Raw genomic sequence first — 13245 nt, forward strand, 5'->3', positions numbered from 1 at the left:
CAGAATAATATTAAACTGGCACCTGCCAAGCGTGCCTCTTCTGCCTACCCCTAGTTCTGGCCCTCGTGTCGTGATTACGTTAATAGGTGGATCATAGGGCAGATTTAGAGGGATCGGTATAATCGGAGGTAAGATTAGATCAGGGGCAGAACAGGAGGGTATTACAAATTTCCCGGCTAGTACCTGCATATCTGTAATACTGGCCTAAGTCTTGGCTGCTATTTTACCAGCATAGGCCTGTGAACTATTGGCAGGTGATAATCCTATGTAGGATGTCTCTCTCCTTTCTCTCTCTCTTTCATCCTCGTATACAACTCAACCCTACACTAGGCCCACCTCCGCTTTACAGTCGACCCAATTGTTCTCTGCATAAAGTACCAGACAGTAATAATGAATGCAGTTGGAGAACTTTAAACAATGGCTTAAAAAAACCCACCACTGCCCGATATTACCAATACAGGGATCAGTAAATTAAAGGTGGAAACACGGGGGCTCATTATGTAATTGCTGGGGGTCCCATCCACATGTTATAGTTGCTACACCCCGAGGAACCCACATGAGATAGAGGAGCAAAGTGAATACCACGAAGGTTCTAGCCTTGAAAAGAAATCCTCCTCATTCCACTACTCAAAGCCATTCCTGACCTTTCCAGCTGCAATTAATCCTTCCCATAATACTGCGTTTTCCTTCCATTAAAATGCAGAAAGCGATTCCTTTTAGAGTGTCATTACAGAGAGCCCGTGCATGGGAGCACATTAATGTATAATTAGGTTTTCATTACAGTGTAGAAAAAAACTGCCTGGTGCACATGCAAAGTCTATTACTGCCACGCTGATCAAAGTCTTGCTGAAAGCATTCACAATTTGCCCCCCGCCCCTTAATTTTGTAATATTTTTTGTAATTGGATTTTCTTTTCAACACAACCCAGAAGCAGAGAAAGCAGTAATAGAGAAACCATAGCTGCTTATAGTGATCCCATCATTATATCTGCACTGATTCCTTTATTTATTTATGTGCCCCTGGTTTATAAATGTTTCTTAGTAGATTCAGCATTCCGCCACTAGGTGGAGCATGCAATGGAAAACTAACAGTAGAGGGATAGCTCTGCTGAAATCCTTGGAATATGGCATTGCAGTAAATGCTCCAGATATTGCTTAGGCCCTGTTTCACCCTGCTCCTGCCGCTCCCCAAATTGTGCATCTGATTGACCAGCAAATTAGCGCTGCATCTGTTTTTTTTGCATGTTGCTCCCTGCCTTGCATATAATAAATGCCCCCTATGGTCTACATGAACTTGTTTTATATGGATGTTCTCAAATTTTTCCAAATTGGTTGTGATTCATTGTTGGTTTGGGCTTCAGTTTTGGGATTCAGTATAGCAGCCAGTTATTTTCAATGTGTTACTAGAGTAAGGCAAACTACACCTGATACTACCTAATTACTCCCACCTAGAGTTTCCACCCTTTCTGGGGAAAAAAGGACTTTCCTCTTTTTGCAGACATTATCCCTATTGGTTAAATATCACCCCTACCCGTCATTGGAGAAGCCAGTGATAGCACATGGTGTTCCCTGTACAAGGGTAACATAAGGCAATGTCGGAGATTGTATAATGTATTAATTGCTATTTGGCATCTTGACAACACATCCAGTTTTTCATATTATTTTGGAATCTTGTAAGGGAAGAATTCCCAGGGCCTTCACACGTCACATTTGTATTTATATATATCTCTCTCTGGAGGATTCCCCCCAAGGAACATCTGTTGGCTTCAGTTCTGCTTGTGTCCTTCCAACAAGATAGAATGTTTACATATCCGTAGGCTTGGATACACGGACAAGATCCATTCATCAGCTGGATCCTTCTGCCCCTCACATCAAACTCTTTCTTCTGTTTGGTAAAGGCACAAAGGCTTGTCTACATTACATGTGAAAGATTGGGGAGGCTCTTAGTAGGAAGATTTTAGTTTTACAAGATTTGTCCCAAGAATTTGTCGTGTTCTCTCACTGGGGGTGATGAATGTAAGGCACCCCTTAGGTTTGTTCCTCAAGCTGGTGCTCCTGTTAGGAAGCATAAACAGTAATTCCATTAATGGGGGGGATGTCTAACATCCAGGCCCGGACGCAAAGCCCCCTCTGTACCCCCACCACAGCCACAACCCCCTTTTAGCTTGTGAGCGCATGTGTGTACCTTCTTTTGCCACAACTGGGGCCTGGGGAGGGTGGTCAGGGGCAGCAAGGGCAGGGAGCGAGTCTGGGCCAGCGAGTAGGCCTGGCTTCCCAATGTGTAGATCCAGCTCCAGGCCTGGCTTCCCAATGTGCAGATCCAGCTCCAGGCCTGTCTTGCCAGCCTGTAAAATCTAGCTGCAGGCCTGGCTTCCCAACCTGTAGATCCAGCTCCAGGCCTGGCTCCCCAACCTGTAGATCCAGCTCCAGACCTGACTTCCCTAACGTGTAAATCCAGCTACAGGCATGACTTCCCAACATGTAGATCCTGCTCCAGGCCTGGCTTTCCAACATGTAGATCCATCTCCAGGCATGACTTCGCAACATGTAGATCCTGCTCCAGGCCTGACTTCCCAACATGTAGATCCAGCTTCAGGCCTGGCTTCCCAATGTGTAGATCCAGCTCCAGGCCTGTCTTCCCAACCTGTAAATCCAGCTGCAGGTCTGTTTTCCCAACATGTAGATCCAGCTAAAGGCTTGGCTTCCCAACATGTAGATCCAGGTCCAGGCCTGGCTTCTCAATCTGTAGATCCAGCTCCAGGCCTGGCTTCCCAACATGCACTGTAGATCCAGCTCCAGGCATGACTTCCCAACATATAGATCCAGCTCCAGGCCTGGCTTCCCAACATGCACTGTAGATCCAGCTCCAGGCATGACTTCCCAACATATAGATCCAGCTCCAGGCCTGGCTTCCCAACATGCACTGTAGATCCAGCTCCAGGCATGACTTCCCAACATATAGATCCAGCTCCAGGCCTGGCTTCCCAACATGCACTGTAGATCCAGCTCCAGGCATGACTTCCCAATATGTAGATCCAGCTCGAGGCCTGGCTTTCCAACCAGACATTTTTAATGACAATCCATATATTCACCTTCCTTTTCCGTTTCTTCTCATGATTCTGTGTTATTCTGAATATTATATACATAACATAGCACTGTTATGCCAGCAATGGCAGTGAATGTTGAAGTTGACTGAGTTTTGTGGTTATTTTGTCTGTTACCCAGACTGAGATAAAAACACAGAATTGTGATTGTTCCCAATATTTTTGGCAATGAATTCATTTCTTTATCTGCTTCATTTTGTACAGTTTGGTCACTTAAGCAATCCTCTGGCTGCGCTGCCTGAAGCAACCCTACCTACCTGCCCTGAAGAACTCCAGTCTTACTCCTCCCTTTGCCTGGAAGCCCCACCCATCTTCACCTTCCCGACTCCCACCACAAACGGCGCTGAGAGGTTCTCTGCCTTATCATGTCTTCATGGCTATATTTATATATATATTGAAAGCCAGATTTCACACTTTGCAGAATTACTGGTCATGGGTTCAGTGTTCAACTATAAATAGAAACCCAGTGCAGTTCTGTTTGCATGAAATTTTTTTTTTGTTTTTTCCTGCACACGACCTATTCCCTCCTGTTTCTGTATTTTGGATTCCTACCATCCTACTGTTGTCCTTATGGTCTTATCTATTTCTCATTGTCTTCTGCTGTCCTGGTCCTTTTCCCTCATACTCCATCATGCATGCTGCATATCTTATCCACATCATGTGCTGATCCTCCACTATCTGTCTGATAACCTTTGTATTCACCGTGTTTACTTATCAACAGTGTTGCTTTAAAAAAGAATCCCTCAGTGACTTCTAATATCCTTATAATTTACAGTAGGGGGTACATTATCCCTTATAATACATGAGTGATAATCAGAGTTCCCTGTATAACTCAGCCTGCAGCCTTGTGCCTTTATATGGTCACAGAACAACCCCTCAGTGACTTCTAATATCCTTATCATTTACAGTAGGGGGTACATTATCCCTTATAATACATGAGTGATACTCAGAGTTCCCTGTATAACTCAGCCTGCAGCCTTGTGCCTTTATATGGTCACAGAACAACCCCTCAGTGACTTCTAATATCCTTATCATTTACAGTAGGGGGTACATTATCCCTTATAATACATGAGTGATACTCAGAGTTCCCTGTATAACTCAGCCTGCAGCCTTGTGTCTTTATATGGTCACAGAACCCCTCAGTAACTTCTAATATCCTTATCATTTACAGTAGGGGGTACATTATACCTTATAATACACGAGTGATACTCAGAGTTCCCTGTATAACTCAGCCTGCAGCCTTGTGCCTTTATATGGTCACAGAACTCCTCAGTGACTTCTAATATCCTTATCATTTACAGTAGGAGGTACATTATCCCTTATAATACATGAGTGATACTCAGAGTTCACTGTATAACTCAGCCTGCAGCCTTGTGCCTTTATATGGTCACAGAACCCCTCAGTGACTTCTAATATCCTTATCATTTACAGTAGAGGGTACATTATCCCTTATAATACATGAGTGATACTCAGAGTTCCCTGTATAACTCAGCCTGCATCCTTGTGCCTTTATATGGTCACAGAACTCCTCAGTGACTTCTAATATCCTTATCATGTATCAGTTTTTGTGTGTGTGACCCCGTTTCACAATCAAGAGGATATAATAGCACTACAGTGCCGTAAAGTCCTGCCCTGATCTCAGCTGCCACCCCTTAAACGTTTCCTTCACTTTCCTAGTGGGAAAGCTGCACTCTGCCCCTCCTGATACACATATATATATATAGTGCTGATGCAAGCTCCAGACCTTTTAACAAGCCCTCTTGCTGATCTTAAATTCACTACCCAAGGGACCCAGAGCTGCTTTCACTTCTCCAGAATAAACGCTTTCTGTCTTGCCAGCCTGTAAAATCTAGCTGCAGGCCTGGCTTCCCAACCTGTAGATCCAGCTCCAGGCCTGGCTCCCCAACCTGTAGATCCAGCTCCAGACCTGACTTCCCTAACGTGTAAATCCAGCTACAGGCATGACTTCCCAACATGTAGATCCTGCTCCAGGCCTGGCTTTCCAACATGTAGATCCATCTCCAGGCATGACTTCGCAACATGTAGATCCTGCTCCAGGCCTGACTTCCCAACATGTAGATCCAGCTTCAGGCCTGGCTTCCCAATGTGTAGATCCAGCTCCAGGCCTGTCTTCCCAACCTGTAAATCCAGCTGCAGGTCTGTTTTCCCAACATGTAGATCCAGCTAAAGGCTTGGCTTCCCAACATGTAGATCCAGGTCCAGGCCTGGCTTCTCAATCTGTAGATCCAGCTCCAGGCCTGGCTTCCCAACATGCACTGTAGATCCAGCTCCAGGCATGACTTCCCAACATATAGATCCAGCTCCAGGCCTGGCTTCCCAACATGCACTGTAGATCCAGCTCCAGGCATGACTTCCCAACATATAGATCCAGCTCCAGGCCTGGCTTCCCAACATGCACTGTAGATCCAGCTCCAGGCATGACTTCCCAACATATAGATCCAGCTCCAGGCCTGGCTTCCCAACATGCACTGTAGATCCAGCTCCAGGCATGACTTCCCAATATGTAGATCCAGCTCGAGGCCTGGCTTTCCAACCAGACATTTTTAATGACAATCCATATATTCACCTTCCTTTTCCGTTTCTTCTCATGATTCTGTGTTATTCTGAATATTATATACATAACATAGCACTGTTATGCCAGCAATGGCAGTGAATGTTGAAGTTGACTGAGTTTTGTGGTTATTTTGTCTGTTACCCAGACTGAGATAAAAACACAGAATTGTGATTGTTCCCAATATTTTTGGCAATGAATTCATTTCTTTATCTGCTTCATTTTGTACAGTTTGGTCACTTAAGCAATCCTCTGGCTGCGCTGCCTGAAGCAACCCTACCTACCTGCCCTGAAGAACTCCAGTCTTACTCCTCCCTTTGCCTGGAAGCCCCACCCATCTTCACCTTCCCGACTCCCACCACAAACGGCGCTGAGAGGTTCTCTGCCTTATCATGTCTTCATGGCTATATTTATATATATATTGAAAGCCAGATTTCACACTTTGCAGAATTACTGGTCATGGGTTCAGTGTTCAACTATAAATAGAAACCCAGTGCAGTTCTGTTTGCATGAAATTTTTTTTTTGTTTTTTCCTGCACACGACCTATTCCCTCCTGTTTCTGTATTTTGGATTCCTACCATCCTACTGTTGTCCTTATGGTCTTATCTATTTCTCATTGTCTTCTGCTGTCCTGGTCCTTTTCCTCATACTCCATCATGCATGCTGCATATCTTATCCACATCATGTGCTGATCCTCCACTATCTGTCTGATAACCTTTGTATTCACCGTGTTTACTTATCAACAGTGTTGCTTTAAAAAAGAATCCCTCAGTGACTTCTAATATCCTTATAATTTACAGTAGGGGGTACATTATCCCTTATAATACATGAGTGATAATCAGAGTTCCCTGTATAACTCAGCCTGCAGCCTTGTGCCTTTATATGGTCACAGAACAACCCCTCAGTGACTTCTAATATCCTTATCATTTACAGTAGGGGGTACATTATCCCTTATAATACATGAGTGATACTCAGAGTTCCCTGTATAACTCAGCCTGCAGCCTTGTGCCTTTATATGGTCACAGAACAACCCCTCAGTGACTTCTAATATCCTTATCATTTACAGTAGGGGGTACATTATCCCTTATAATACATGAGTGATACTCAGAGTTCCCTGTATAACTCAGCCTGCAGCCTTGTGTCTTTATATGGTCACAGAACCCCTCAGTAACTTCTAATATCCTTATCATTTACAGTAGGGGGTACATTATACCTTATAATACACGAGTGATACTCAGAGTTCCCTGTATAACTCAGCCTGCAGCCTTGTGCCTTTATATGGTCACAGAACTCCTCAGTGACTTCTAATATCCTTATCATTTACAGTAGGAGGTACATTATCCCTTATAATACATGAGTGATACTCAGAGTTCACTGTATAACTCAGCCTGCAGCCTTGTGCCTTTATATGGTCACAGAACCCCTCAGTGACTTCTAATATCCTTATCATTTACAGTAGAGGGTACATTATCCCTTATAATACATGAGTGATACTCAGAGTTCCCTGTATAACTCAGCCTGCATCCTTGTGCCTTTATATGGTCACAGAACTCCTCAGTGACTTCTAATATCCTTATCATGTATCAGTTTTTGTGTGTGTGACCCCGTTTCACAATCAAGAGGATATAATAGCACTACAGTGCCGTAAAGTCCTGCCCTGATCTCAGCTGCCACCCCTTAAACGTTTCCTTCACTTTCCTAGTGGGAAAGCTGCACTCTGCCCCTCCTGATACACATATATATATATAGTGCTGATGCAAGCTCCAGACCTTTTAACAAGCCCTCTTGCTGATCTTAAATTCACTACCCAAGGGACCCAGAGCTGCTTTCACTTCTCCAGAATAAACGCTTTCTGCCACATGAGCACTTACATATAATATTGAGCCTCCGGGCGGCTTTTAAAAAGAAAAAAAAGATCTGTGATCCTGCTTAGAAGAATGATATATAACTTCTCAGTGAGGAAACAGCACTTGTTCCCTATGAATAGTATTAATGGATCATTGGGTGGCTAGATCTCTATTTCTCTATTATACAAGGGTGGTGTATTGATTTTATAATACCCCACAATGACAGCCTCTGCCTGGGATTCAGACTGTTACGTCATTGAACAAAAATATGTAATATATTCCGATTTTACAATTAAACTAGAGAGCAAACTCCTGCCTCCGATCCATTAGGCAATTACTTAATGAATATATTGACGATGGCGCCATCATGTGGAGATCCACTGCAACAGTACAGGCTGAGTTCTATAATGTACCAAAGGCTGGGATGGATGCAGAATGCTGAATTTCACCACTGAACCCACTAAGTCCTTGTTATACGTTTGGAACAACGTCCAAGTTCGTCCAATTCCCAGAATTCTCTGCAGTGAACCTGACACCAGAGAGGAGTCGTCAATAAGAGAGGCACATACAAGGAAAATAATGTTTTTTTCCCCTTAGAAACATATCATTTCTAATATGACTCCACTTGTTTTGTATGAGCCAAAGCAAATAGATCAATATGGCTAAACTGTATTTTATAAACTCAATATACTATACCAGCCCAGGGGTTGAGCAGCCCTATAACAGTAATGATCCAGGCCTTCAAAATTTTCACTAGCAGCTCCCCATCTTGTATGTATATTTGACTTTATTTGTAAAACACAAGGACCCGCAGCGCTGTACAGTGCATAAAAGTACAATATATATATAAGAGGGAAGATATACAGGGAAGACAAATCACATAATAAATATATGCAGAATATATGCAGAATCATACCAGGACAACGAGTTTAAGTGCTATGTGGTAAGAGACAGTGGGAAGGAGGTCCCTGCCCTGTAGAGCTTACAGTCTAAGTGGATGGAAGGCTAACATACAGGTACAAATTGGAGATGAAAAAGTGCACAAGGTAAGGCATAGTCAGTAGGCACAGGACTAGGCTAATGTTCTAGTCCTCCAAAAGGTAGACTCTTAGTTTTTTCTTGAAGAGATTAAGAGAGGATTCCTTACGGAGGAATTCAGGTAAGTAGCAGCAAGATAGAAGGGTTTGAGAGGAGAGGTGGCAGTGGATGGTGTGAAGAGAAGGTGACTCTGAGAAGAGCGGAGAAGACAACCAGGAACTTATAGTGAGACAAGAGAAGAAATGTAGTAGGAGGAGCAGAGGAGTGAAGGGCTTTGAATGTTGGTAGAAGGATTTTATATGAAATCCTTTGCTTAACAGGCAGCCACACTAAGGATTTTAGTTGGGGTTGAGCAGGTTCCCTTTTAGGAGAGAGCAGAAGGATCCTGGTAGCAGAGGTTAAGATTGATTGGAGGGGAGAGAGATGGGAGTCAGGAAGACCAGTTAGGAGGAGATTCCAACAGTCTAAAGGTGGCCATACACTACAAAGGTGGCCATATGCCAAATGAGCAGATTTTAACTCGACATGCCCACTAATGGCTAGACAATATCGAATGAATCCAAAAGTTTGGCCCTGGGGCCGAACGATCGGATTCCAATACTACGAATGGGCTCAGAAGGGTCGCAGGACCACATCAACTAGCCAATGCGGTCCTGGATCATACAAAAATCTAATTTGACTGATCAATATCTGGCCGTTTTTTGGCCTGATATCGATCAGGAGGACCCGTTGGGATCCCCCACACATGGGCAGATAAAATGACAAATCGGTCTAAAGGAACGATATCGGCAGTTTTAATCTGCCCATGTATGGCCACTTTAAAGATAAGGATAAGATAAGGGCATGGATTAGTGTTTTGGCTGTTATTTGAGAAAGAAATGGGCGTATCTTGGCTATATTACGGAGGAAGAAAGGACAGGTTTTGGCAGTATTATTAATATGATTAGAGAAGGAGAGGGACTGGTCAAAGATGACCCCTAAGCAGCGTGCTGAGTTAACCGGGTTAATAGTCATGCCATCATTAGTAATGGTGAAAGGAAGAGAAGGACTCGGTTTGGGTGGAAAGACCATGTTAGGCATCTTTTGTGTGTCAGTGGCACTGCACATGCTCAGAGTCCTGGAGCTTAGTGGTTGTCACTAGAAGAAAGCAAGGTTATATATATACTGTATATTGTGAGATGGGGAGCTACTGGGGCATCTTTGGAGACACAGATCTTTACTGCTAAAGGGCTGTTGTTGCCTTGGGCTGGTACAGAAACCAAAAAAAAAAATAAGATGTAGAATGTCTAGTCTAGTTTTATTTCTCCTTTAATTCATATTGTATTAACAGAGTTGGCCTCTAGAATTAAGGGGGAAATAAAATAATTTATTTTAGGCATACACAGCTTAAAAATTAAATCAAACACAAAGAATTTTGCCCAGTCAGCCAAAGACAAACAGACAGGCAGACTGATAGATAATATATAGATAAATAATAGTGATAATTATAGAGATAATACAGAGAAAGAGAGATAGATGATAGACAGATAGATAGACAGACAGACAGACAGACAGGTAGATAGATAGAATAATAAAAAGACAGGCAGATAGATAGAGATACTTTATAGAGAGAGACAGAGACAGAGAGAGAGAGAGAGAGAGAGAGAGAGAGAGAGAGAGAGAGAGAGAGAGAGATGAAACAAGTATAGTCCATACAGTAGATGACTGGACTCATGACATGGACACTATCGCCACCTAGGGGACATTACTGAAGTTGCACAGGAGCAGTGATTGGCTGGTGTGTTTACTTGTTCCTATCAGTATTTATGAAGAATATATAATGTCATACATTACAATTGTGTATAAGATGTGACCACTACCAGTCACTGTATCTTCCTGGGCTTCACTAAAAGCCACTTGATGTGCAGTTCCTATAATTGTGCCCCTACATTTCCCAGATCTTCCATCCACCCCCTGTTCCATTGTCCATTGATAACAGTGAATCTTGGCTCTGAGCTGACATTTCCCTCTTTGCTTTGCTGCAGCCATGAAAATCCTCTTGGAAGAGAGTCCTGCTCCTGGGATCCATCCTGTACAGCCCAAGAGACCCACAGACTCCAGGAGGAGCAGCAAGAAGAGGAGAGCATCTTAACATCCACAGCACTTTGAGCCTGGTCATCCCAAATTCTAGTCAACACCCAATGGTGCCTTTATTTAGTGGCATGCATGTGGCACTGATGGAATCCTTCACCTGGCACACAGACTGGAGCAATGGGTGTATTCTGTCTATGGCTCATTTCCTACTCTGTATAGTTGTAATTATGGTTTGCCTGTAAAATTGTATAGATGAAAGTCACATGTTTTATTCCTGACACTCCAAGCTGGGAGTTGTAGTTCATTGGTGCTGTAGTTATGCCGAGGAGGCAGCAGTGAATGGTGGATTGTAATACAAAAGATGCTTTGGATTCACTAGTTACAAGGTTGGCACAGGAGTCCCGGGAACATTTTGGAATATTTTCTGCCCATGTAATAATCTGCCCATGTAATAATCTGTCCATTTAATCATTTGCCCATGTAATAGTCTGCCCATGTAATAGTCTGCCCATGTAATATTCTACCCATGTAATAGTCTGCCCATGTAATAGTCTGTCCATGTAATAGTCTGCCCATGTAATAGTCTGCCATATAATAATCTGCCCTTGTAATCATCTGCTCATGTAGTAGTCTGCCTATGTAATAGTCTGTCCATGTAAAAGTCTGCCCATGTAATAGTCTGCCGTGTAATATTCTGTCCATGCAATAGTCTGCCCATGTAATAATCTGCCCATGTAATAATCTGCCTATGTAATAGTCTGCCCATGTAATAATCTATCTATGTAATAGTCTGCCCATGTAATATTCTGCCCATATAATTGTCTGCCATGAAATATTCTGCCCATGTAATAGTCTGCCCATGTTATAGTCTGTCCATGTAATATTCTGCCCATGTAATATTCTGCCCATGTTATAGTCTGCCATACCGCAGTTAGTCAGCTGAACGTTAGCCTACGTCCACCCCGTCAACATTCTATTGTTCCGCTTCTGTGACATCACAGAGGGGTGGGTGTGGGTATATAAATGAAGGAGTGCATTGAGTTAGGGTCGGGTGTGGGCACTGCTGGGCCAGGTTAGGGACGAGTGCGGGTCGAGAGCATTCACCTTGCAGTTGTACAAATGCAGTTATTACATGGGGTTTGATATTTTTCACAAATAATAATGAGTAAGTGGAAGTGTTCTAGGAAATAACTGGTCTTGAGTCATAACGTGTGCACCGAGGTGGAGCTACAAGTAGAGTAAGATGCTCATCGCTTATCCCAGGAGAGTTGTACAGACATTAAATACATTTATATAACACAATAAGACACAGAGGAATTAATGCTGCTGCTAATTCTTAGGAAAGCTGGAAACCTTAATGGAGTTGGGAAGCGCATGTATAGTAACATGGTATCACTTGTGCCAAGGAATCTGTACAGGAAATACATGTGTATAATAACAATAAGGAACACAGGGGAGCGGTGATAACAACTGTAATAAACAGACATGTTGGGGGTTATTTACTAAAATCCAAATTTATCTCATTTTTTAAATAAAAAAAAACACTCCCATACCCGATTTTTCCTTATTTATCATTAAAAAACTCAATTGAATCCAGTGAAAAAAAACGAATCGTACGTTTTTTTCAGTTTTTTTCCCAAAAAGCCAGAATTTTGGATATATTTTGCCCAAAAAGCCTGAAATGGTCAGATTAGCAGGATAATTCCAGAGCAGATCATAGAAACTTCATAATAGGATAGGGACCTCTGCACAAACTCGACAAGTCTGAGATGGCGGGTTATCGGATTCTGTCTTTTTGATGCATCAGGCTTTAATAAATCTCGAAAAATTTGTGTTTTAAAAAAACCCTGAAAAATGTTTTTTTTTGCCCCAAAATGCCAAACCAGAGTTAAGTAAATAACCCCCTTTGTTTCCAGTTTCAAAAAAAAGGAAACTACAATACATTTGTCTTCATCCGTGTCTTAGAAAAGGGCTAATAAGTAGGAAATATTTTGTGTACATTGTAAGCAAGAATATCATTGTAACTACATGTCACTTTGGCGTTTCCCTGTGTAGTAGTGAGAGCAGAGAGAAGCGCTTGCAATAAGAGCCACGGGTAGCAAATGGGACTTTGTTCACTATAAATGAAACTGTCACATCCAACTGTCACTCTTTTATATCAATACAGCTCAGCCACTCGGTGATAGATCTGTTAACTGTTTAGACTGTGAAAAGGTCCATGTGTTCTGACAGCAGGTTCAATTAGGCCTGAAAATATTCCATTGCTCTGATTGGCTATAAATTGCTCCCGCTCGGTTACAACCAGATTACAACAAGCATGGACCATTTAAAGGGCCAATACACCTTTTTTTGAAAGTGGTAGTTCACCTTTAAGTTAACTTTTAGTATGTTCTAGAATGGCTAATTCTAAGCAACTTTTGTTTGTTTTGTTTTTTTAATAGTTTTTTAATTATTTGCCTTTTTCCTTCTGACTCTTTCCAGCTTTCAAATGGGGATCACTGACCCCATCTTAAAAAAAAAAAAAAATGCTCTATAAGGCTACAAATGTATTGTTATTGCTACTTTTTATTACTCATCATCTATTCAGGCCTCTCCTATACATATTCCAGTC

The 13245-nt window shown here is 42.5% G+C and overlaps 1 protein-coding gene across 4 annotated transcripts in view; it reads left to right on the plus strand.

Annotated features, from left to right (window-relative positions):
- LOC108701689 (regulator of G-protein signaling 11) overlaps positions 1–12186 on the plus strand; it is a 91731-nt gene extending 79545 nt beyond the window's left edge. For 2 of the 4 annotated variants that reach the window (XM_041576046.1, XM_041576047.1), the window contains 2 exons: positions 3308–3453; positions 10586–12186. In XM_041576046.1, the coding sequence (XP_041431980.1) occupies positions 3308–3453; positions 10586–10709 (270 nt within the window). In that variant the 3' untranslated portion in view covers positions 10710–12186. Of the gene's footprint in view, positions 1–3307; positions 3454–5906; positions 6053–10585 lie in introns of all 4 variants that reach the window. The other 2 variants (XR_005964023.1, XM_041576048.1) reach the window with 2 other exon arrangements.
- Positions 12187–13245: the final 1059 nt, after the last annotated feature.

The sequence above is a fragment of the Xenopus laevis genome, chromosome 9_10L (genome assembly GCF_017654675.1).
Source record: "Xenopus laevis strain J_2021 chromosome 9_10L, Xenopus_laevis_v10.1, whole genome shotgun sequence".
Classification (NCBI taxonomy): domain Eukaryota; kingdom Metazoa; phylum Chordata; class Amphibia; order Anura; family Pipidae; genus Xenopus; species Xenopus laevis.